Source organism: Setaria viridis, chromosome 5 (genome assembly GCF_005286985.2).
Source record: "Setaria viridis chromosome 5, Setaria_viridis_v4.0, whole genome shotgun sequence".
Classification (NCBI taxonomy): Eukaryota; Viridiplantae; Streptophyta; class Magnoliopsida; order Poales; family Poaceae; genus Setaria; species Setaria viridis.
Window position 1 is genome coordinate 33294103 of NC_048267.2, and position 25449 is coordinate 33319551.

The 25449-nt window shown below is 46.0% G+C and overlaps 2 protein-coding genes across 2 annotated transcripts; one reads left to right on the forward strand and one right to left on the reverse strand.

Moving 5' to 3' along the window:
- The first annotated feature begins 7082 nt into the window (after window positions 1–7082).
- On the forward strand, window positions 7083–8196 carry LOC117856461 (uncharacterized). Its single transcript, XM_072293669.1, has one exon. The coding sequence runs from the start codon at window positions 7262–7264 to the stop codon at window positions 7964–7966; it is 705 nt and encodes a 234-aa protein (XP_072149770.1). The 5' UTR covers window positions 7083–7261; the 3' UTR covers window positions 7967–8196.
- A 3636-nt stretch (window positions 8197–11832) lies between these two features.
- LOC117854755 (PR5-like receptor kinase) lies at window positions 11833–24333 on the reverse strand. The gene is made up of 3 exons (XM_034736995.2): window positions 23548–24333; window positions 23115–23189; window positions 11833–13579 (listed from the first exon to the last, which is right to left on the reverse strand). The coding sequence occupies exons 1-3, from the start codon at window positions 24155–24157 to the stop codon at window positions 12528–12530; spliced, it is 1737 nt and encodes a 578-aa protein (XP_034592886.1). The 5' UTR covers window positions 24158–24333; the 3' UTR covers window positions 11833–12527.
- Window positions 24334–25449: the final 1116 nt, after the last annotated feature.

Here is a 25449-nt window from a genome sequence, read left to right on the forward strand (position 1 = left end):
CAGAACTGGCGAACGGTTCGGTATGAACCGGACACGTTTTGCTTCTTACCCTCAGCCCTCACGTTCTCTCACGTTGACCTTGGCCCAACCGAAGGCCCAGCCTAAGCATTTCTTCGGCTTCTAAGATCCTATTAAAAAAAATCTCCGCTCCGCTCAATTCTCGCGCTCGCACGGCGGCGGCGGCGTATCCCGATCTGTGCGAGTAGGCTGGCGTCATACGTGTGTCTATGAGTTCAACGGAAAGTTTGAACAGTTCTAAATATGAGGTTAGACATTGAGACACATCTAACATGAAGATCATAGCGCTTAACGATGTAGTCTACATAGAAAGATAAGGAATAGTCGAGAATTATGAAAGTACTCGTTGTAATAAGAGTAGAACTTCTCTAGTCGTATCCGACTTGTTCTCTGGTAACTAACCGATCTGTAACCCTACCCCCGACTATATAAGGCGAGGCAGAATCCCCTTCAAAGTAATATCCAACCAACACACAGGATGTAGGGTATTACGCAATCTTGCAGCCTGAACCTATCTAAATCGTGTGTCTGTGTTTACATTCGAGTTCCTGATCTCGACGAGCCCCACCAACCAAAATACTACCTCGGGTACCCCCCTCAGTATGTTGTCGGGTCTAGTTGGCGCGCCAGGTTAGGGATTTTGCCAAGAATCCATTAGCGAATTCGATGGCATAAGTTATCATCAAGCCAATCGTCGCAGTTGAAGAAGACGCGACGTTCGTTTTCGGCTCCTGGGTTTGCGTCGCAGACGGCACCGGAAGTTTTCGCCACCACATTGCGTCGGCCCCGGAGAAGACAACCATGAGCTCCAACGCGAAGCTCTGGAAGATCTCGTCGAGAATTTTGACGAATTTTTAATTTCAGACCTAGTCAGAGGCTGAGGGATGAGTCCAAGTACAACTCGTCTTCTCCCACCAGTCGGATTGACTTGCACAAGTCGGCGCACAAGTCATCGTGTGAGTCGGACTACTCCCGAAGTCGATTCCTGTTCGGACTCTATAACGCGACCACTGTTTACCCGACGGCCCCGTGGCTGCACATATTCACTATTTAAATATTTAGGAACTAGCTATTCCAAAATGAACTAGGGAGAAGGTCAGCGAACAGCCAAGCACCACTATAGATAGGGAGAAGGACAGCGAACAGCCAAGCACCACCATAGATGTACAATGTAAAGAAAACTATGACTGCTTGTAGTTAGTAAGCTTTAGCTATTGTTACATACGGTAACTTCAATGGTAAAGGTATATGTGTTTTATCCTTCATGCTAGTTGGCTTCTTGAACTGCATGAACACCCAGCTGATGGTTTCCCTGCCTTCTCCACACACAGGACGGTGCGCTCCATCCGGGTCTAAACACCGACGGGCAGCGCATCGCGAGCAGGTGCATGAAATCCCTTTCTCCGTCCTGTTCTTTGCCGGCGGCGGGCTGCAACTTTGCAGGAGCGCAGGAGTCAGGCGCCCGGCAAGCTGACAGGCAGGTGCTCAGGCTCCCCCGCCGCGCGCGAAAAGAAGCAGGGCGCGCAAGGGGACAGCGTCCATGTAGCGGCCGGTGACGAGCGCTGGAGCGCATCCAGCAGCGAGCTATCGTTGGCGGCTGCGGCTCGTCATCCTCCTACTACGACCTTCTTCTATGTTTGGGTTTTCATTTTTCAGTTGTTTTCTAAACAATAATCAGATTCAAGTTCGACATGTACCAGCAGACTACGATTCATGAATTTCTGCTGGCAACAGCAAACGAGAATCTCACAATCCTTTTCATTGTTATTGATTTTTTTTTCTCTCTACCCGAATCTATTTCGTGATCAATATTTTGCTTGCATTCATTTTAATTCAGAAGCTTGTGTGAGGCTGAGCTGCAATTAGGAATCACGTTTGTAAAAAATTGCTGAGTTACCAAACTTAATGGTATACTTAGTGTTCAGTTGTGGTTATATATAATTTAAGTTATGTGTGAGAGAGATATATGGTACCGATCATATATATTTGTAGCCGGTTCAATTTAACGGAACCGGCAGTTCAACCGGTTCTTGACCATCTCACCGGTTCGATGACCGATCCAGTCCTAATGGTCACTCCTCCAAGCCGGCGGCCGGTCAAGGGAACAGATGCTCGGCTGGCGAGCGCTCAAGTTGCTTGCCCCCCTTCCTTTTTCTTTTCCGTCTCCTTGTTTTGTTTTTTTCCGAATGCGCGATGCATGCCAAGACAACTTCGACGAGGTCCCCCTTAACCGGAGAATCTGTACGTTTCCTACCCCGGAACAAACCTTCCAATCTACAAATCTGATGACTCACGCGTCGCAAGTGATTCTCTGAAAGTCTGAATGTTCCAGGCCATATCTGTTTCTGACCTTGTTTAGTTCCTAATTTAGGAGTGTCAAAGTTGAAATTTTGTCATAAATGCGCAACTGTAGTATTTCATTTGTATTTGTGAATTATTGTCCAAACATTGACTAATTAGGCTCAAAAGATTCGTCTAGCAACGTACAACAAAACTGTGCAATTAATTTTTAATTTCGTCTATATTTAGTAGTCCATGCATGTACTGCAAGTTTGATGTGATGGGAAATCTTCTTTTTGCATAGTGCCAAAATTATTATTTTAGGGGAACTAAACAGACCCTCTGTTCTACAGATCGCTCTGAAACTGAACCGGCGCGCGTGATTTCGCAAGTGATTTGTACTAGTACTGTACTGTCATCCCCCAGATCTCCTTCCTCCTCGGTTACGGGAGCCCGGGTTGCCACTTGCCAGCTTGCCCTTGTCCTCTTGGTTTTGGGCCTTTGCCATTGCCATGGACCATGGTGCCGGGTGATTAGGTGAAGCAGAAAGTCAGCAGGCGTCACGTAAATCTATTCGGCGGCAGTGCGAGGAGCACGCATCAGCGGATCAGTCGTCGGTCGAAAGTCCAAGGGAGGCACGGAGCGCCCTTCTCCAGGTGAAATATTCTTTGCTTTTGCGCCTCGCTAGCGGACGCGCAAGCAGGCGAGGACGCGGGGCGCTTTTGGCAGGCACCCATGCAGAGAGAAGACGGGAGGTGATAGATGCACAGCAGCTGCTCACTGTGCGTGGTGGGCCTGCGGACTGTGGAGAGAGATCAGGGATGACAGAGGAGGTAAAGTATCATTCCTGCTCGTGTCGTCACGGCCTTTCTTTCTTTATTCCCTGTCTCTGTGGATGCTTATCAGCCTCCCGTGCTGCAGTAATTTACAGTCAGCCCTGCAGAGTCAGCAAAGAGCTTCTCTGTTGTGTCTCCATAATCATACCTAAAGAAAAGCATTGCTTAACCGTCCACTGACGAGTCTGTCCAATGGACGGTGACCAGCAGGGGTAGCACAAAGCACCGTCATTTGCCTTTGGGATGGACAACAAATCGAACTTTCATCCCTCCCTGCCGATGCTGATGTTTTGCTTATCCTGGTAATAGCTTCTGATGATGACTGCTTCTATCAACCAGAAACATGCATGACAGTAGTGTTTCAGTTTCACTAACCTTTTTTGTTTCCCACCTAGAAGAATATACACATCGCCGAACCACGCGTCTTTGTGGCAAGCAAAGAATGAGCAAGGAAGAGTAACCTGTGCCCATGACACATGTACGTGCAACTTTCATGCGTGTCTAATCTGGGACGCTAGCTGCGGCACGGCAATAAACTAATGCCACGACGACACGGCTTAGCCCAACGCGTACGAGTACTGCCCGCTTAAAAGGGCAGCGGAGGGCTCTTTTCAGCCGTCACCACGTCGCATTAGGTGCAACTGCTGCTGAACCGCATTCCTAAACACTGTTGCACAGTTGGGAGGTCGGCCGTCACATATCGTTCCATACTACAAGGACGTTATTTGCCTCTTCCTGCAAGCTAGGGATTATCCATCCCAACGTCCCAATGCAAGCAAACCATTATTCCTAGTAAAACCAAAATAAAGCACAGAGGCTCTAACATACGACAACTAGCGTGACACGGAACTGGCGGATGCTAATGCTACTCTGCTAGCTCGAGGACATGGAGGATAGAGAGGATTAGTAGCTCAGAATCAGATAGATGGACCGGTAGATAGGATTGAGCTTTCCATGGCGCATCTCTCGTTTCCCTTTCGACGGGCGAACAACCGGAGGGCCATGAGACACTGGACGTTGCGAGACGGGAAAAAAAAAACACAAAAAAAACCCCCACAAAAATGGCGTGGATCATTAGGGCGCGGGTGCCGTCGCTGACGGGAACCTCATCCTGCAAGTGACCGTGGAAAGCAACGCTGTCGCTAGTGGGGTCCCTGTCCATCTATCTGCAATTCAAAATTTCGATTTGCTGTCACATTATTTGAAATCATTATTTGTCATTTGTATCATCCGCAGACACTAAAAGATTATTTTTTCGCTAGCGTATCATCGTCCGCACCGAATTCGATCGAATCGCAAATGGTGATGATGATGGTGGTGGTGGTGGATGAAAGTACGAAGCTGAAGATATTCTTTTCTTGCACGACAAAAACGTTATGATCGGGCACGTTTACATCCATGTAAAATGGGACACATGATCGGAGAGATTGGTGAGCTGAGGGTACCATTTTGTCTGTCTCGCCAGCAGATTAAACTAGTCGCACTCAAAAGAAAAATGCGTGCGTATTTTATCATTGTATACTAACAATAATGATCTCGAGTCTCGACAGACGACAATTCGACAGGGATTCAAAAAATCAAAGCCTGTACGCCCAACACGACATGATGCGATGCAGGCTTGCAGGGTCCTCAAGAGTCAAGACATGCACACAACATGATGCAGGCAACAGGCAACAGCCATATCGGCCTGCTTTCTCTTAACAGTCATCACAGATAAAAGAGAGAGAGAGAAAAGAGGAGCAAAAAAACAAGGAACCCTGGAAGAGGACGGGACTAAAGAAAAGCTTGGGGTGAACGACAAAACCGTTGCGATCACGCGTGTTTAAAATACGTGGAGATTGTTGGGACACGACAAGGGAGATCGACGATGGCGAGTGCCTCTTTTGTGCGCCTTCCCTCTCGCCAGCTGTTTTTTCTCGTATTTGCGTTGGAACAGTGTGACACAGAGAGACGTGTTCAGGTCAAGGCCAAGGCTGAAAAAGGGCCATATGGGAACGTTTCCCTCTCTTTACCTGCCACTCCTACTTACTGAACAAAGAGGAACAGGGCTTGCATCCTTTTACTGCATGGGCCTATACGTGACTTCCAAAGAAGAGGCAAGCCGAGCAAAAGCATACGAAGAAACGGGGAAAAAGCATGGGCGAAATGCGGAATGATTAAAGACGGTCGAAGCCTCGAGGGGTCTGCGCAATGGCTTGAGTTTGTTGTTCATCATGCATAGTGCTCTTGACAAAATGATGGAGAGTGATTATGCGTTTACATGCTCCCTCTCCTTTTTATTTTATCACGCACAAGACTTTTTTTTTTATAAGGGCACAAGACACGTTTGAGACTTGAGAGCCTCCAAAACTCTTCACAATGGATGAAGGATCGGGATGGATATTTCTGTGTGTCTTCTTCACTCCACAGAAAAGAGAAAAACGTGGTACTGGATATTTCTGTGTGTAGGTACAGTACGGGCTACATCCGCTCTAGCATCCCTGAAAAAACGTGCTCAAAGGAGCATCTCACGCAGGCAGCCTACGGTCCAGTTACAGTAGTACTGGTAGCCCGAAAGCGCTCCACCAAAACTTGCTCCGACAAAAGCCCGGCGCTGCCTCTCTGACCGTCCGCATCTGCGTGGCCGCGTCCCGCAAGCCAGACGGACGGACGGTGCGTGCCAGCCGTGAACCCGGGGGCCAGCCGCGGCGGGCGCACGGCTCGAAGACCCGTGTTGCCGCGGCCGCTCCTGTGCCGCGCCCGCGCGCGTCCGGCGGCCACAGCCCACAGCCCGCTCTCGCTTGCTTGTTTTGCTGGTGCGGCGGTTGCGCGTGGGCGTGGCAGCAGGCTGGCTGGCAGGTGGGTGGCAGCTCACGGCTTTGCTCTCTTGCTTTGCACGATCTGGGGGGCCGGCCGCGCTTGGCCCGCCTCGGCCTTTTGTTTTGGAGGAGGTGTCCTCGGCGCGCAGGACGGCCCGCGATGATGTGAGGCGCGGATGGGGGTTCAGCCCGTTTGGATCGGAAGCGTGTATGTATGGCTGCTGAGCCTGGCACCCGCTCAAGATTTCGTTGGACCGGGCTGGGCTGGCATGGGCAGTATGAGTGCACAATCCAGCAACCCGAGAATCCTACGCAACTTTTGGAATTTTTTTCTTTCCTAGGTGACTTCCGATGTGTAAGATTCGTGCGTGCGTCCTTATCCGTAGGATGTTGTTACATCTTCCTGAACCCTAGTGAGTTTTTTTTTCGCTCGTGGTGCCGCCACCTCCTTCCGTCCGTGCCGCCACCTCCTCCTCCTCCCGCTCCCGCATGCTGCTTGCCTAAGTCACGCCCACCCGTCTGCCACCTCTTTCCATTTCATTGTTGCCTGTACGCGTCGTCGCCGCCGCCACCACCACCACCATTAATGAAGAAGAAGTAATCCATTTTTTTTAAAAAATGTTGGTCTTTCTTTTGAAGAATGTCGAATTCATTCTTTCAAGATAAATTTGTCGAATTCATTCTTTCAAGATAAGTTTGAAGATAAATTGTAAGAAATGGTGAATAGATTTTTCTTTCACAACATAAGTCAGATACTTCCAACAACGTGCCTGAATCGCTGGTTCACCATTTCCGCACATTGCGTTGTAATCTTTATCTCTTGTACAAGGAAACCTCGAAATTTCCAATCCAAAAGGGCAATCGGTTCACGGCAACCGGGGATCGTTTGAGCAAAAATCAGACATCGGGACAGAGGGAAAAGACTCGCAGTGTCGGATCTCGCGAGAGCCCAGTTGCCATATCACCACCATGGAAGATCCAAACAACCCTCCTCTCTCAGATAACCACGCCATGGTAAGACAGAGATAACCACGCCATGGTAAGACAGATATTAACGGCAACAGATAGCAGTAATGGTCGGAAGAAAAGATTCTTTCGGTCGTCCATCTCGCAGACTCGCCGCCCCGGTTGTTAGAACCACCCCGGCGAGATCAGATCGGACGCTCCAGCTTGGCCGGGCCGGGCAGTGAACGGCGCACAGGATAGCCTCGCGATCGCCCCGGCAACAACCAGCTCCGACATCCGCTCCTTAAAACCCTAAACAGCCAGCCGTCAAGGACGCCCAGCAAGAAGGGAAACCAGAGCAAGCAAGCGCTTTGCTCGGCGAAAATGGAAGGGAAAGCGCCGAGGGGCCGCGACGGCGACGACGACCAGGACCCGCTCGCCCTCACCCTCGGATCCATCTACGCCGCCGCCGACGCCGCTCCAGCCTCGCCGCCGCCGCCGCCTTCTCCTCCTCCTCGGGCTGCTCCGCGCTCCGTCCGCCGCCGCCTCAACAACGGCTCGGCCGCCCGCCGCCCCTGCGGCAAGCCACGCGACGCCGACGCCGCCGTCGACGCCGGGGTCCAGCGGCCGCCGTTCCCGTGGGCGACGGAGCGGCCCGCGCAGCACGACACTCTGGAGGGCCTGCTGCGCCGGGGCGTCACTTCCGTCGAGGGCCAGGCGCGGTGCAAGCGCTGCAGCGACAGGAAGACCATCGAGTACGACCTCGAGCCCAAGTTCCGGGCGCTGCGCGACTACGTCGTGGCGAACCGCCACGCCATGAACGACCGCGCCCCCGACGTGTGGATGTACCCGGCCCTGCCGGACTGCGACAAGTGCGGGAACAAGGGCGCCATGTGGCCGGAGATCGCGGCCGAGAAGCGCGAGATCAACTGGCTGTTCCTCCTCCTGGGCCAGATGCTCGGCTGCTGCACGCTGGAGCAGCTCAAGTACTTCTGCAAAAAGACCGGCAGGCACCGCACCGGTGCCAAGAACAGGGTGCTCTACTACGCCTACATCGAGATGTGCAACCAGCTTGAGCCGTTGGATTGAATGGTGCCGCGCCGGTAAAGTTTCCCAGCGCATCTAGATTAATTTGACAGTCGTCAGAACTCCACAGATTTTGAGGGTGTCTGTTGTTTTGTTGACCCAGTAGTTTAAATTGAAAACGATGGATGCTATGGTAACAAAAGGCAGTGTTTGCTTTATTATGGGGTTGCATGATGATTATACTGCTTGTAAGGTTTATTACTATTTGTTGGTTTTGAGAATGATATATGTGCTCTTGTAGTGAGCTACTTTTCATGTCGCAATGTTACATTTATGTTGTTCTATTTGTTCTTGATTTTACATATCTGTTTTGCACATAATTTCACAGAATTTTTTGAATGCAAAATTCACAAAAAAAATAGTTGAGAGAAATAATGTGGTTGTAGCATTGAGTCTTATGAAAACGTTGAATTTCAAGTGGAATATTATGTATGATTTTTTTTTTCTGAATTACAAATCCATCTCTAAGGTTTTTCTGAAGATAATTGATTTGACAATGCAAGATTGGTATTTTGTGCATGGAGCTGTATACGTTGGTTGATTGTAAATCTGTTGTTTGATGGCAAAGTGTTGTATTATATCAAATTTATTAAGCTAAAGAAAATATGATGATATTGAAAATTCTTTACGGCTGTTATGGCAACTTTTGTTTTCCTATGATTAGTTTACAAGACTTTTTGTATCTACGTGGTAGCTCATGTGCTGTCTATTGTTGTTGATTGCATGTAGGTTGGCTAGGTAGAATCTCAAATGCACCTTTGAGATACTACTGAAATATTGACGGCATTGCCGCAAAAGAAGTATTAAATAGTCAAATATAGCCTATTAGATTATACATGGCTAGAGATTATTCTTGAGTATGTTGCTATTATTCTTGAGATTACACACATTTAGACACCAAGTAAATCAGTGAGTTAGCAAAAGTATTGCAACTAAGAAGTCTATGTAGCACATTACTATAGTAAGGATGTATATTTTTTTCTAGGAACTTATGGCATCACTTTCATGTAGCAATTACTATACTTATTCTAGCTCGTATACTTTGGCATGAAGTACAATAGTTCACATAGTAGTATAGTACAATAAAAATTGGAATAGATGTATGATGGGGATAGTTTACTTAATGGATTTTCGTGTGCTCTTTAGATAATAGCTACGAGTGAATCTACAAGAAAAGGACACAGCGGTTGTGTGGTTTGCATATTAAAACTGATGATGCATATGGTTCATGTCATGATGAAAGACAGAAAGCTTTCAGGATTCATGAAAAATGTGAGTGAAATCCACTAGCCTAAACATGGTTATGTAAAGGAAGTAATGGGCATGGATGACTTGATAGCTTGTAGGGCTCGTTTGGTTTGCTACTGGGCAGAGCTGCGTAACCCAAGCAGCGCTCACAAGCGTCTGATTTTGGTCGCCTGGGGCTGGGAGACTGAGATTGCTGCCTGGCTGGCGTGCTGGGGCTCAATCCAAACATGCCAGTATTATACAGGAATGGTGGCATCCTACCATAGACACCGATCAATCGACTTTATAAGGGTCAGTGATGGCAAACATTATATGTTGTGTACACATAACATCAGCATTTCGATTTGTCTCCTTACTTAATAACTGGTCTCATCGTTATGATTAGCGTCCATATTCTCATTTCCAACATGCATTCATAGGCAAGTGTATAAGATGGAGGAAGCTTAACCAGGCAACAAAAAGGCTGAAGGAAGTTCTCTTTCCATCTTATTTTTACTGTGTTTAGCCCAGTTATTTGAAAAGTTGTGAAAAGTTGATAGGCAACAGAGAGAAAGTGGAAAGTGGAAGAATATATTATTTTCTTTCTAACTATCGGTAACCACAAGAATAAAAAAAAATCAAGATAAAATGCGAAAGATTTGAGCTCGTAAATATTGTGGGGGCTAAAACATACACTACTGGAAAACTGAGCATTCGTCATGAGGCTCGGTACCGGTTGTGTATTGATCCGGTATTAATGTGAGCATTAGTACCAGGCCTAACGGATAGTTCCCGAGAAGCCCCCCATGACCCCCTTTAATACTGGGTGGGAGCTTCGGGTGGGGTTCCCACCCGATACTAAAACTCCCGTCCGCCTCTATCTCTCTGTCCCATTCCACCCGCTCCTCCTCCTTATCTCTATCTCCTCTCTCTCACAGTCTCCCTCTTCCTTATCCCATCTCCCTTCCTCCTCCTCCTCCTCTACCTCCCCTCCCCTCCCCCCTCCGCTCGCCCCTCACCAGCAATGAGGAGCAGCGGCGGGGCAAGGTGAGGTAGGGCGGAGAGCGGCGGGCGGCGGGGCGGAGGCGGAGAGCGGCGGGCGGGCGGAGGGGTGGAGGGTGGTGGGGTGGAGGCGGAGGCAGGGCGGGCGGAGGGGCGGGGGGCGGAGGGGTGGGGGTGGAGGCGGGGCAGGTGGAGGGGTGGCGGTGCGGGGGCAGAGGGCGGAGGCGGGGTGGCGAGGCCGACAAGGATTTCAATTTTTTTTAATTTTATAATACCCTTTAGTTCCCAACCAGTAGTGATGGGACTTTCTCCAGTAGTGATATCTAAAAACTAAATTTCAGGGACCATCCAGAAAGGTTGCTATAAAAAGAGGATTGCGAGTTGCTTCACGAAAAGGAAAACTACAAGTGCTTCTATGCACAACCTAACACGGTTGACGATTTTTTTCTCGATTTGTCAGTTTTCTCCGGTATTTAAATGTGGAACGTGGATTCACGTTATGTATGATAGATTTCTCCTAGTTTTACTCCGCTTCTGCGCTGGGGTATTCATTTTGTGTGATTTTCTTCGGTTTTGCACGTAGGGAGTCAATTTCTCGGATTTTCTGCATAATGGACTAAGACAAGAGAAGCATCGCTCTCTTTTATACACTCTATTCCAATTTAATTATTATTCACTTATATTTTGTCATAAGTTAATCCTCTCTAACTTCGACCATCTCATTTACAATATCAAATTAGTTTCACTAAATTCATCATGAAATATGTACTGATAGTATATTTATTTGCTGTTGCGAAAAATTAATATATTTTTCTATGAGTTTAATCAAAGTTATAAATATTTGATTTAGAATGATAGACAGTACTGAGGGACGATAGGAGCTGGCTGTCTTAGTTGGGCGTTACTGTCTGCAAAGTGGCTTTGGTGGGCCGTGTCTAAATGGGAGAATCAGGCCTTGTTGGCCTGGTCACAAAGGCACGGCCCCGTAACGACTCTTGAATTTACTTTTTTATTCCCGCTGCGTGCGCACGCGGCTGCTAACATTTTTGTTGCCTGGATTTCATCTGTGCTGTAGGTGATCGCTCTTGATCTTCTTCTGATCTTCTCGAGCTCGGGCCGGAGTAGCAAACTTCTGCTGGGGGAAGGAAGGGATGAACTGCTGGATGCATGCCCGCATCACTCTGTTCTCCGTTGCGTCCGATTGGAAGTCCCGGTTCCGCCGTTCGGATGATCACATTCGCGTGAACTCGGAAATGGACATGGAAGCGCAAAACGGCGATCGCCTTGTACCCTTGTGCGCGCAGCGCGTCGTGTGCCTTTGAGTCTTTGACACCAATAGACCGCTCATCTCTCGAAGCAGCCGCTCTTCATTTATTCAGGGCTTTAGAACGCTGCCACCTGATATGCAGCTTGCAGCTATTATGCTATTTCAGCATACGCTCCCATAGAAAGCTCTGGTCAGATGATGCTTTTCTTTTGTTACCACTGCAATCTCCTTTGTTGTTTAAATGCAACAACAATATATATTACTGCTCGTACTGATCGGTCAATCACACATATTGCTGACACCAGTTTTTGACCTCGCGTGTTCACCGTGCAAGATCTGTTGGTCAGATTCTGCCTTAACACATATCAACATCTTATCGGATAATTAGGTAATTGCTGTATTAATTTTCAAAATAAATAAATCATGACAAGAGACAATCCTAACATGCAAAACTCTAACATACTAGACAACAGGAACAACATAATTATGATCTCAGAAAACATGATTAAAAACCAGATCAGATCACGGCACACGAGAAGCCGTGATGACGAGCGGTGCTGATGGGACGATGATGGTGTTGCGGACGGATCGCAGCAGCCGGCGTTGAAAACGACGGTACGCCGTGACACGAGCCGTGAGGAACGCTTCCCAAAAACCTTATTCGCCTTCTCCTGGTGCAGGATCACAAGATCGTTTGGTTCCGGAAACCTGCTCTTCTGTTCGCCGGTGCACGCCGATGCAACGGAATGGAGAAGACTACAGTGGCGACGCAGCAGTGTAGAAGAGGCAAAATCTAACTCATATAGACCACCCTAGGGATACCCAAACCTAGGGACCTTTCCGTATAGTATTATATGGTGCGTCTTTTTTACGAGGGGGATGGTCCATATTTATAGGGAGGAAAATCCCGAGCACCCTCGTCTATTAGTTATACGGGATTAATAGATGGTGTACCCCTCCAACACCCTTGTATAGTATTATATGGTGCTCACTAAAAGAATATACCATATGTAATAAAGAGGAGCGCAAAGTTTACAAGTTCGGCTGCTGCTGCTCTATTTAACCGGCTCAAAAGGCCTTGGGTGGCAACTGCAAGTCCATGGTGTTGCTTTCCAACATCTCAAGGACCTTGCTCATGGAAGGTCGATCCGCAGGTATGAATTGTATGCACCACAAGCCAACTATAATCATCTTCCTCACGAGCTCCGTGGTGCCGCTGCTGATCTCGCAGGCGGTGGCACCACAGAACTGATCAAAGTTGTCGTACAACCACTGAGGAAAATACATGCTGCTGTTGTCTGTACTAACATTGATCTGTTTCCTTGCCCCGACCATCTCAAGAATCACCATTCCGTAACTGTAGACATCAGACTTGCTGCTCACTGCACCATAGTTTCTTGAAAATACTTCAGGCGCTATGTAGCCTATCGTACCTCTCATCCCGCCAATGGAGATTTTGCTTTCCTTCTGTCGACACAACTTCGCTAATCCAAAATCAGATATCTTTGGACAGAACTCCTGATCCAGAAGAATGTTTTGAGGTTTGATATCGAAATGCACAATGCGGGTGTTGCAGCCTGTATGGAGATACTCCAATCCTCGTGCAATTCCTATGACAATATCAAACAGTTTATCCCAGCTTAAAGTGTCTTCTCCTTCAGTAGAATTGCTGCCAAAAGTGTATCTCTCGAGCGAACCATTGGGCATATACTCATAGAGAAGAGCTCTCTTTGAACCTTGAAGACAAAATCCTAAGAGAGTGACAATGTTGACATGAGATGTTCTGCTAATGCTTGCCACTTCATTCAAAAATTCCTCGCCATCGCCCTCGGTGCCCTTCAGCATCTTGACTGCTATCTCACGGCCATCAGGCAGGTTGCCTCTGTAGACATCTCCATAGCCGCCTTGGCCAAGCTTATGAGCAAAAGATGTGGTCATTCTCCTTACTTCTGAGTAACTGTACCTCTTTGGGTGTGAAGTTCCTTGCTTTTGCAGGAAAGATTCAATCCTTGATGCATTACTTGACCCCCTTTGCCAGGGAATCAAGCCATAATATTTCTTATACCACAGGAATAATGAAATAAGTACTATGCTTACTCCAAATACGCTCGAGGCGCTAGCTGCAACATATAAAACAAACAAACAATAGTAATGGATCAACTAATTATTGTAGTGCGAAAACAAACCTGCCTATGTCACAGCTACAAAACCAATCTTTACAGGCGGGCCCCCTTTTTCTACAGGCGACTTGGTGGTTCACATAATAAAAGCCTCTAGAACATTTTTAGAGGGGTCGTTTAACATGACTGGCTGGGAAGGTAGGCACATTTTCAAAACGCAGTCCGCATAAAAACGCCTTTAAAAATATAAACAACCTTGTTTTAAGAAAATAATCGCAACTTTTTAATCCAAAGTTAGATAAAGAAAAACTTTATATCAAAACTTATAGCTCAACGAGATCATAAACTTTGTAGTTGACAACCTTTTATTTTAAGATTGTTTACATGCCTAAATATCCACTATCATATCTTAGATCTGGTTTTTAAATATCTCTTTTAATTTTGCAAACACTACAAGAAGTGTGTTGATCTATGACAAAAATTTTATGACGTATTTGTTCTCGTCATATATCTATGACGTTTCTGGCTGAAAACATCATAAAGTTTCAGATCTGAGCAAATTTAGTGATAAAGTTACGGAACATCATAAAAGTTGCCACTGTAGTCAAAAAGAAATCGTCACTTGCTGTTACATGGTGGTTTTGTGACGATATAAGCTCAGTGAAAACGTCATAAACCAACTAGGGTCCCACATGTAAGTTTAAGCTGATAAATAGGGTGGTAAAATAAAATGGAAAACATGCTCCTCCCATGGGTCGAACTTGTTACCGATCGAATGGGAAGTCTTTACTGCGATCGGGTCCCACATGTAAGGTAAGTTTCAGGTGAGTGTGGTATTTGGAGGCAGAAAAGCCCGTGCTGCAGCCAAAAAATAGTTTACCCGCTGCCGCGCTCCCGCGATAAGGAAAAAAGAAGAACAAAGAGAAGGCGGCCAGGACGGAGCACTCCGGTGGAGATCTGCGCCTTCCCGTGGTGGCTCAGTCCTACGGCAACACAAATCTAGTGCTTCCTGCTGCGGTGCGTCAATCTGGTCAGCAATTTTGAGTTGAATTCATCAAAATTTCATTTCGCATTAAGGTCTTTCAATCTAGTCAATAATTTTGAGTTGAATTCGCCAAAATTTCCGAGATGGATAGACGTTGAATACACGGTTGTCGACTATTTACCCCCAAGCATGAGAAATGGGTCAATAATTTCATGGAATTTGTTAAGAGTAGATACTCTAACGATGAACAAATACTATGCTTATGTCGTCGATGCTTGAATCAGTCTAGATGTACTGTAGATGTGGTAAGCCTGCACTTACTTTTGAATAGGATGGCAAGCACCTACACTAGGTGGATCCATCATGGCGAAACATTCGAGGATAGGGTTCAGCAAAATGCAAATCTGCAGGATAACGGGGTTCAAGAAAATTCAATTATGCAGGATGATGGGGTTGAGAAAACTGCAATTCTGCCGGATGAGGGGGTTGTGGATAATGCTATTCTGCAGGATGATGGTGATCAAGAAATGATTTAGGAAAACGAACACATATCGGGTATGGAGGAGGATGAAGGCACTGGAGATGGACTTCCTGAAATGATAGGCGACATGTGCCACGCTAAAGTGCTTGGAGGGAAAATGTTAGAATGTATAAAGGAACATATAAACTCTAAGGTTTCACTAGGATCTAAATATACACAATTTACATTTGTTGTGAAGTTACTTCATATCAAGTCTTTCTATCTGATCATTAATGTCGCATTCAATGCGATTCTGAAGGTGGTATCCCTTGCTTTCTCATGAGGATGTGTTCCGACATTTTACGATGATGCAATAAAGTACATACGTGCCATAGGACTCAGCTATGAATCTATCCATGTTTGTAAGAATAATTGTGTATTGTTTCACAAGGATCTAGCGGAACATGATGTGTGCCTAGTGTGTTGTGAAGCGGATTCAAGATGGAAAGATGCAGATAATAAGAAGCGTGTTCCTTAGAAGGTATTGAGGTATTTTCCGCTGGTTTCAAGGCTGAAGAGGATGTTTCTTTCATAAAAATCGCAAAGGATGCACTATGGCACGAGTTGAAGCGACAACCACTGGACAATGAGCTTAGCCATCCAGTTGATGGTGAACTATGGAAAAATTTTGATAAAAATTGGCCGGAATTTGCAAAAGATGCTAGGAACATTAAACTTGGTAGGAACATTAGACTTGGCCTTGCAACCAATGATTTCAATCCATTTGGTAACATAACCAACTCATATAGTATGTGGACAGTATTTGTTGTGTCGTATAACATACCACCATGGGTATGTATGGAAAAAATCAAACTTCATGATGGCATTATTGATCCCTGGGCCGAGTTCTTCATCAAAGGATTTTGATGTCTTCTTGCAACTTCTCGTAGATGAGCTGTTGGACCGTGTCGATGCATAGATGCTTGTAGTTAACAATCCTTTATACTGCATGCTGCGGTTATTTGGTGCATACATGATTATCCAGCACCGACCACATTGGCGGGACGACTCATGAAAGGTTATTATGCCTGTGTGCATTGTGATAAGGATCCTTGATCAAGGAGATTGAAGAACAAGATATGTTATATTGGCCATCGTCGTTTCCTTCCAACTGACCATCCATGAAGAAAAAAGAAGGCAAAGTTTGATGGTAATACTAAAAACGGTGAGAGGCCAGAGCAATTTACTACTGAAAAGCTTCATCAACAACTGGAGAAGGTTAAAGGCGTTAAACCAGGAAAGCCTCCTCAAGGTCAGAAAAGGAAGTGGGAACCCGGACAGTGTTGGAGCCGAAGGGTTTGTTTGTTTGACTTGCCGTATTGGACAACTCTGAAGCTGCCATATAATCTTGATGTCATGCACATTGAGAAAAAGATATGCAAAAACCTTATTGGAACATTGCTTAAAATTGCTGGCAAGACAAAGGACATGATCAATGTTAGGGTTGATTTGGAAGAGATGGGCATTAGACCACATCTACACATGTTGAATACTATGGAAAGGGAGTCATGCAAAATGCAAGAAGCTCCATATACAATGGGTAAAAAGAAATAGAAGGTGTTCTACTCCCACATACTGGCCAGACCCTCTTGCTAATCATGCCTTCAACTAAACTGGGTAAATCCTCTAAAATCTCTGTGCCGCATCATAGTTCAGCTGGAATTTCACAATTGTTGACATCAACAACGACCCTAACAGAAAAGGATTCCACACTTGTTCCCGCAAAGAAGGATGGCGACAGTGAGGAAGCAAATGCATCAATACTCATGGTTCTACCTGATATTACTGCCTCGCAATAGCAAAAGGAAGATCCTGTGGTGGAAATAGCTACAGATCCGGATGATTGTGAAGTGTCTACCGCTGCTACTCCAGATGATCCTGGTCTCACTACTTCGCAAGCTAAGGATGATCCTGGTCTACCTACTTTGCAAGCTCAGGAAGATCCTGCGGTGGCTCCTGCTCCTGATCTCACTATGTTGGAAGGCTCTCCCGCACCTGCTCCTGGTCTCGCTACGTCGGAAAGCTCTCCTGCACCTGCACCTGCTCTTGGTCTTACTACGTCGGAAGATTGTCCTGCACCTGCTCCTAGTCTCACTACATCGGAAGGCTCTGATGCACCTGCTACTACTGCTCCTCCTCCTCCAAATAATCATGTATCTCTAGCTCCTAATAACCCTGTTCTGTTAACCAATCCTGCTACATCGGCACCTTCTTCGAACCCCGATGACAAAGAGGTAAACTATTAAATAATTATTTTGTTGCCATTGATTGTTGTATTCGATTTGAACAATAAGTGTTTCATTGTCATCTACGAACCAACTATTTCGTTGAGCCTTGTAATAATTTTTGCCTGGGCTTTGTGCTTAGGTTTTAACTATTGGTGATCTGGTGGAGTTTGTACTGGAGTCGGACAAGTCTTATAACTGGTTCGGTACCAATGAGGTGCAGAATGACCAAGCGGATAGGCTGGCATGTCGTCTTCAAGTTGTGGATGAAGCTAGATCATCAACTATTCTAGGGGTGTTGAAGACTCAGATTTCCAAGTGTTTGAGTTGATGGAGTGGATTAAGATTATGGATACATGCGGTAATACAGGCATGGCATGTTTAGTCTTCCGCCACCCAAAAAGGAGACTTATCCGACCTTGTCATCATGTAATGAGTGATGCTATCGATACAAGGAACCCAATGTTTGATCTCCAATGTGCGCATGATTGAGTACTTAGCAAATCCAATCGGAAAAAATGATGCTTGATTGCCAATGTGCACATAAATAAGTAGTAAGCACACCCAATCGAAGGGAGATTTCTTTGGTTTCCAATGTTGACATGTAAGTAAGCACATGCAACCGAAGGAAGGGTTATTTGATTTCCAATGCGCACATGATTAAGTAGTAAACACATCCAATGGAAGACATGGTATAAGGATTTCCAATGTTGCCGGGATGGTACAAAGATTTCCAATCGTAGTAAGCACACTGAATAGACGGGAGGTTTCTTTGGTTTCCCAATGTAAAACTCAATATATATAGTAGTTCTCCATCCTAAATACGCCCTTTGTTCTTGTTTATAAGACATCATATGATATGATACTATCTCCCTTATTACACTTCAATATAAGTGGGGCAGTACATAAACAGAGAAAGCGGTACCAAATAAAGGAATATCCGACTTTTTGAAAGTGTTCTCATGATATAACAAAGATTTCGAATGATAATTTGTTGAATCTAGGTCCAGATTCTTCTGATTCTACCAATAAAGTTTTGGTACAGGTTATGCTAATTGTACCAAGAATAAGAAACGTCCATGAATAGACTACTAGACATTCCACTATTCGGATTTTTGTCAGGAATTTTCTACTAAGAGGAACATCCTTTGGTCGCCATTGCCTAGCGCGAACCAGTCCCAAAATTTTTCCGACATGCTATTCAAATATTCGGACGCCCGGACCAAGCCGTGTGACAGATGTGAAATGTCAATTTTCCTCCCACCTTCCCAACAACATCCTGTTTCATCCACCATCATAGCAGAAGGGTATATTAGTAATGTGATAGGTCCATCCACCCAATTGGCCAAATACCCCGTCCCTTCCCTCCCTCCAATCTTCCGTATCCAAAAACTTTCTGCCATCAGTTCCCTTCACCTCCTCGCCCCTATCCCAAATCTTCACCTTCTTCTCGCCCCCATTCCAAATCTTCACCTCCTACTCACCGCCATACCAAATTTTCACATGCTCACTGCCATCCACATTCTTCCCCTCATAGCTGCCAACCATTTCCCATCTCCTTCCATATGACCAGCAGCGACGCAATGGCACCAGGCGGGAAGGTCATACGAAGGAAAAATCAACAACCAGGTACAATATTTCCTCCCCAGTTAAGCATCCTCAGTGTTGTGATTAAAGTGTTTCCTTGTTTGGTTTTGTTACTACTTTTACTTTGTTGCTTGTTTGCAGATCTGGCAGTTCCCATGTATATACTAGTTTGTTTCTTTTACTAGTTTGTCCTGTGGGTTAGTACAAGGTTGGGTATTACCTTTATTATTTTATATTAATTTATTTCTTTTACAATAGTTTGCCCTTTCGGCTCGTATAAGGTTGGGTAGGAACATCTTTTACTGGATCTTGTTTTGGCTAGGAACATCCTATATTGGATCTTATTTGGTGCACTCTACCTTTAGATTTTGCAGCACTTTGTTTCTTGTACAGTAGTTTGTTTCGTTTTTAGTGGTTGGACAATTTTATAGAAGTTTCTTTCTTTTCCTAACATAAAGAAACGGAGCTCACTCCTTACAAGCAGAAGAGGGTTGCATGTATCTTAAGGAACCAGAAGGTACAGTCTTCCCTCGGTGTTGGAAAAGTCGCAAGCATCCTTAAAGAGGGTACAAAAGGAAAAAGAAAGGATATCGATGAAACAAGAAGTGAAAGAAGAAGTGAAGATCCAGATCCAGAGTATGACCCATCTCAAGAACGACCTGAATTTGACCAAGAGACATGCCAACACGAGGTATCTGTTGCTGCCTACCAAATCTCTCGTATCAGTTATGCAGGATTGCTTCTCATTATTTTTGTTTATGCAATTTGTCCAATCAGATCAGTGATAGCATACCTATCAGCGGGGGAATAGGGTTGTCCAAGAGAATTCGAGCACCTGATGCCTCTGACAGTATGCCTCCTAGAGTGACTAGGACCAAGGCAAAGGCATTGTCTTTAGCTCAGGCAGGTGTTTCGGATGGGATGACTCCTGATTCACAAGAATTGCTAACCGAAGGCCAAGCAACAACCACCCATATTGAGGACATCATCTACATGACGATTGGCGAAGGTAAGTCATTTGATCTCTTTTTCCCAAAGCCAAAAAATTGGAACGTCTTCAGGATCAACCAAATCATTATTAACACACACCACATAAATGACCGTAACAAAATTATTAGGTGATGCACGCCCTTCCAGAAGAGCTCAAGTGCCACGGCATTCAAGAAGGTTAGGTAGAGATCTGGACAGGATAAGCAGAGGGTTACACACCAAGCTTCCGATCCATGTTCGAGAATAGCTCAAACGGCCAGACGCACTATTGCAAGCTGCAAAGTTTACATCAGAGGGTGGGATCATACTGCGTGGGCATATACCGATCCTTACTCGCTGGAAGGACTACAAGACTGATGATGAAAAACATCTCAAGAACTACTTTTGCAAACTAGTGGTGTGTATATATCGACTCATCTACTACCATGGTTCTTTACATCCTTTCTTTTTATCTATTTTTCTGACTACTCTTGTGTTGACATTGACACTACCAGTCAACCTGTCATAGAGGCAGGCACTGATATGCTCAAGTCGCAACAGAAACATGGGAGGTACCGGCTCAAAAAAAAGTTCTTCAATGATGTTCCAGCAAATGAAGTCCCAACCAAAGCTCCTTTGACCAATCTGAGTGACGACCAGTGGAAAGCTCTGGTTACGATGTGGTCTAGCCCACCTCACAGGGTATGATAGAACTTGAACTTGCCACTAGCACATTTTCATGTAATGATCTGTTCCTCTTATTCATGTATCCTACACGAGTGTTCATTATTGTAAAGGAGAGGTGTACTACAAACACTGATAATTGTGGAGCGGTCAGGTATCCTCAGCGCACAGGATCCAGAAGCTATGTTCCACAGGCTTATGTTGTGGTAAGCAACTGAACAAGTCATGTTTTTGCTGTGTACTTTATTTGATGAACTTGCTCATGCTCCTTGTTCCAAGCTAACAATTTATGCCTGTTTTCACATCATATTAGAGGGAGAAGTATGCTGAAGGAGACCCAACTCCAATAGATCTTTTCAAGAACTTCCGTTGTAGCAAAAATGACTACACCGCTCCAATACAGGGACCCATTTACTTGTTTACTTTGCATTCTTCTTTGCAACAACAACACTAGAAATATTTGTGAGTAATTTTGTGAGATCTTTCATTTTCTTTCTTTTATTAAACTCAAATGTAATAAATAGTTGCCCAACCTGGAGATGACCAACTAAAGACTGCTGCTGAAGCAGTGGCTGAAGTTATCCAATCTAGGACATTTCGGGAGGTTGTTGGCATTCACCCACCCTCGAAGAAAAGGACTAGGGTTGGTACCGCACTACAGGTAGAAGAAATACAAGTTGATCTTGAGAGTGAGAAACAAGGAGGAAAGGGGCACAACTTCGGCAAAAGATTGTTGAACAGGAGTCTGTGATGGGTGCACTGAGATGGAGGGATGAAACACAAGAAATAACATTGAAGTCTCAGACAGAAGAGCTACAAGCTTTGAAGAACAGCACAAAGGAGTTGCACTCTCTGATTTCTATCCTGATAAACTTCAGCACCAATCAGAGATAGGTGAATCCTTCCCTCAACTGAAGTGTGTTGCTGGTGAAGTTGTTGTTTATTGCTGATGAACTTTTGTTGAATGTTGCATTATTGATGCTTAACTTGTTGTATGTTGCATTATTGTTGTTGGTGAACTATTCATTGATTATGATGTGAATAATATGGAAGTTGGAAATGAGCTATTTTTATATTTGTGATTGTGATGGTGATCAGCAGCCAAAATTGAATATATTATTGCGAAATGCAATAATGGGCTAGGGCTTAGAAAAAAAAGCCTAATATGGTAGTGCGAAATGAAATAATGGCTCTTCGTTAGATGGGCTAGGGTCCAGAAAAAAGACCCAATATGGCGTTGAACAAACATTTTTCGGCCTATAAAATAGCGCAAAAACCTATGGGCTAAAAATGGCCCAACAAAATTAGGCTCATAAAGGCTCTTACATGGACCGGGCTTCAATCTGTGATGAATTGAAATCGTCATAACATCCCTGCCACATCGGAGCCACGTTGGATTCTTGTCCAACGTGGCGCAACCTCCAAAATAGTTTTATGACGACATGTGGGATGGATTTTCATTCTACATTATCTTAGTGACGCACCGAAATAAGGAACGTCACTAGTCGCGGTTTATGACGCTTGACTAATGACTAAGGGTTTTCGTCACTCCCGTGTCATAAATCACGGTTTATGACGCAAAAAACATGTATGTGATACTTTTTTATCCGTCGCTAGTTGGAAGATTTCTTGTATTGAAATGGCCTTTGATGGAGATGTGTTCTGTGACAAAATTGTAATGATCAACGGATCTAAAACTTTGTAGTGGACAACTTTTCCATTTAAGATTGTGTAGAATGTGAAATTCAGAAAGTGAAGTCAAAGAATAGCATCTCTCTTGTCTAGTCAAGATGTAATATTGTAGGTGAGGTAGTATCTAAACTACACATAGATGATAAGGAGACTACGCTTGTGCTTAGAGATAGGAGGGAGAACCGCCTCTACAAACCCATTTAGCGGGCTGTTGAAAAGGTTTCTTAGAATTATGTAAAGGTTTGTGCGTGTGCGCGTGTATGTGTGTATAATGTATTTTAATGTTAATATGATTTTTAAAAACATCACGTGTGCATGCACTTCGAGCCATTGGTTAAGAATCAGGTAGCATATAAGACTCTATCCGTCAAGATACAAATAAGAACGTACTAGCTCTTTTGCGTGGATCGCCATCCAGAAGAAGATCCTACTCTAACAGCCTTGTTTTAAAACATCAGTACCAATCCTGCGTCGTTGAAAATAACTACCGGAAACTAGTGACTATAAAAATATTTTTTTTGAAGCGCAGTGACTATAAAAATATGAGATAAACAGTCACTAGTTTCCTGTATCCGTATATCTAGACATTCGATCCTTATATAAATGACATATACCTCTTGTTCGGGTTTTCAGGAAATGCCTTGTGGACATGAAATACGTATACCTATACTACATGTATATATGGGATGTTCATGTGTGCTGTAGCAGTGTGCTACGTTTGAGAGTTGCATGTCACTGGGGTCACAGGCTCACAGGCACCGCACATTGCATAGGTAAAAACAATCGAGAAGTGGAGTTGGGAAGAAAAACAAACGATTGGAAGGGAGCCTTTACAATAGGACACAGAAGAGAGGGGGAGAACGATATATTTACCTATTATGAGTGTCTTGCTTCTCGAAGGACCAGTGCTCGGCGAATCTGACGGCGGTGCAACAATGGCCGAAGACCCTGGATTCGAGAATTTGGTCAGCTAATTTCACTGCAAATTAAGAATAGTGGCTATGGCTAATGGAAGTGCTGCTTCCGTCCACGTAGGGGATTTACAATATGTAGGTAGTAGTTCAGATTACTTCCTTATTTTAGTTTTGCCATAAGTCAGTCCTCTCTAATTTTGATAAAGTTTATAGAAAAAAATACAATAGCATCTACAGTATCAAGTGAACACATTATCAAGAAATCTGGACCTGTATCCGAAGAAGACGCGCATGAGAACACTTATACTAAAAAAAGTATCTCCAAAAGATGAAGCTAAATTGAACCTTACGAATTCATTTTGCAGAATAGCGGCAGCAGCAAGAATCCTCACATGTGAGAGGGATATAGACGATACTGCTGTCCATTTCCGACTGCACCGGGAAGCTGTATTTCTCCTCGACGGAGTCAAACGTCTCCCCGTCACGAAGAGGGTAGGTTAGGAACACCTTGTATTCCGGTGGCACCCCCGGGTACCCGCAGGAGCAATTGATTGTAACGTTCATTATGCCGCCGTCGGGTATGTTGCTAGACGGGTACCTGTTGGTGGCCTGCAGCCATGCGGCGGTGGTGAGGTTGTTGAACTGGGCGGCGATGCTGCTGTAGGTCTCGCCTAGTGAGACCCTGTAGGGGAAGGAGCCAGCGAGGTAGGTCGAGAACGGCGAGGTCGGGAGCGCTAGGCATTGGCAGCGGAAGGAGACGGTGAGGCGCTGGCCGGCCTGGATGTAGTCAAGATTTCCGAACCATGGGTTGTTGTACGGCAGCTCACGGTAGTCGTCGATGCCGAGGAGGGACGAGATGTAGGAGAGGTTCTGGTTCGGCTCGATGTTGTAGGATCCCAGCGCGAGGTTGCAGCCGGTGCTGCAGCCGTCACCTGCCGCCGTGGCCGCGGATGCGGCTGCGGCGAGGAGGAGAAGCCGCATGAGAAGAGACTGTGGCATCATACGGGGGGATAGAATTGAAAGACGAAACCGTAGGCGAGGAAGGGGAGAGGAGGTGCTGGGATGGGAGAGATTGATGAGAGAAAACGGAATGGCAGAGCAGCGATAAGCCGACGAGTTTGACGACGCCGACTAGTACGTCAAAGCGGGGCATGGCATTAACTCGTGGGAAGCTGCCGTGTGCCTTCTGATTCGGCAAATGTAGTTTTCTTTCTTTGCTATAGCTACGCAGGACCCACTCCGAAAAAAAGTTGGATCTAAAAGCTAATTTCAAAGTTTTTCTGGAGCTCTTCCAAGGGTGTTTCGAAAATACTAATTCCGTACCTTCTCTTAGAGTTAGGTGAAAATTAACCATGTACCCATTCAGGAAAAAAAACGACACCTTCCCCTCTCCTGCCTCTCGTGAATTCCTCTGTTCCGTCGCGGCCGCCTTCTCCCCTTCCTCCGCCACCCAAAAATCGGCAAGATGGTGCCCAAAAAATCGACGTGGACGAGGCGGAGCCGCGGAGCCCCAGCTCGACGGCCACGACGCGGTCCGAGGAGCCAAGGCAGAGCAGGAGCTGCCAGAGGCGGGGCCGACGCTGCGCGGCGCGCGGGTGGAAGCCAAGTGAGGGGAACAGGACGGCGGCGGCGGCCTCGACGCGGCCCGCGGAGAGCGCCGAGAGCGGCGCGTGCTCCATGGCCGCGCCGCCGGACAGGGCATACTGCTCCAAGGATGGGTCCCCGAGGCAGTTGAGCGTCACCACCAGCGGCTGCGGGTGCCCGCCACCGGCGAGGACGGCAGCAGACGCCGGCGACGCGGGGTGGGCCGGGCCGTGCAACATTTTCTGGGCCCTTCGGCTGCAGTGTGCAGCAGCAGCGGTGCAGAGCCAGTCGCAGCGGCGGGGCCGAGGAGAGTCGACCGCGCGTGGCGTCTGGGTGCTGTTTTTTTTGTGCGGCGGGCACGATACAATTGCTACAGCGGGCGCCCCATGGCCGGTGGCAGCCACCCCTGGCCTGGAAGAACCCCAGACCGGCGGCCTGGCCGGGGGCAAGCGCGGCTTGGAGCGTGCAGGGCACGCCCTGACCTATGGCAGCCACCCCCTAGCCGTTCCGTTCATTCCGGTGATGTCACCTTGTAACGTATAATTGGAACAATTATATCTATACCCTACAATGCGTCAATTTTCACGGAAAAAGTATGAGAAGCGCTGTAGCAATTTCGTTACTGTAGCATCCATCAACTGTAGTGTTCGGGTACTGTAGCTCGCGGGAAAAAGTCCCAACCCCAACTAAGGGCAATGAGATTATTCCCA

Bases quoted from the DNA above. Each gene is read 5' to 3' on its own strand.
- LOC117856461 (XM_072293669.1), top strand. From the start codon at position 7,262: ATGGAAGGGAAAGCGCCGAGGGGCCGCGACGGCGACGACGACCAGGAC.
- LOC117854755 (XM_034736995.2), bottom strand. From the start codon at position 24,157: ATGATGCCACAGTCTCTTCTCATGCGGCTTCTCCTCCTCGCCGCAGCC. The intron at 23,190-23,547 runs GTGAGGATTCTT...TCTCGAATCCAG, and splicing joins CGTCTATATCCCTCTCACAT to GGTCTTCGGCCATTGTTGCA. The intron at 13,580-23,114 runs GTAAATATATCG...TATATGTTGCAG, and splicing joins AAGCAAGACACTCATAATAG to CTAGCGCCTCGAGCGTATTT.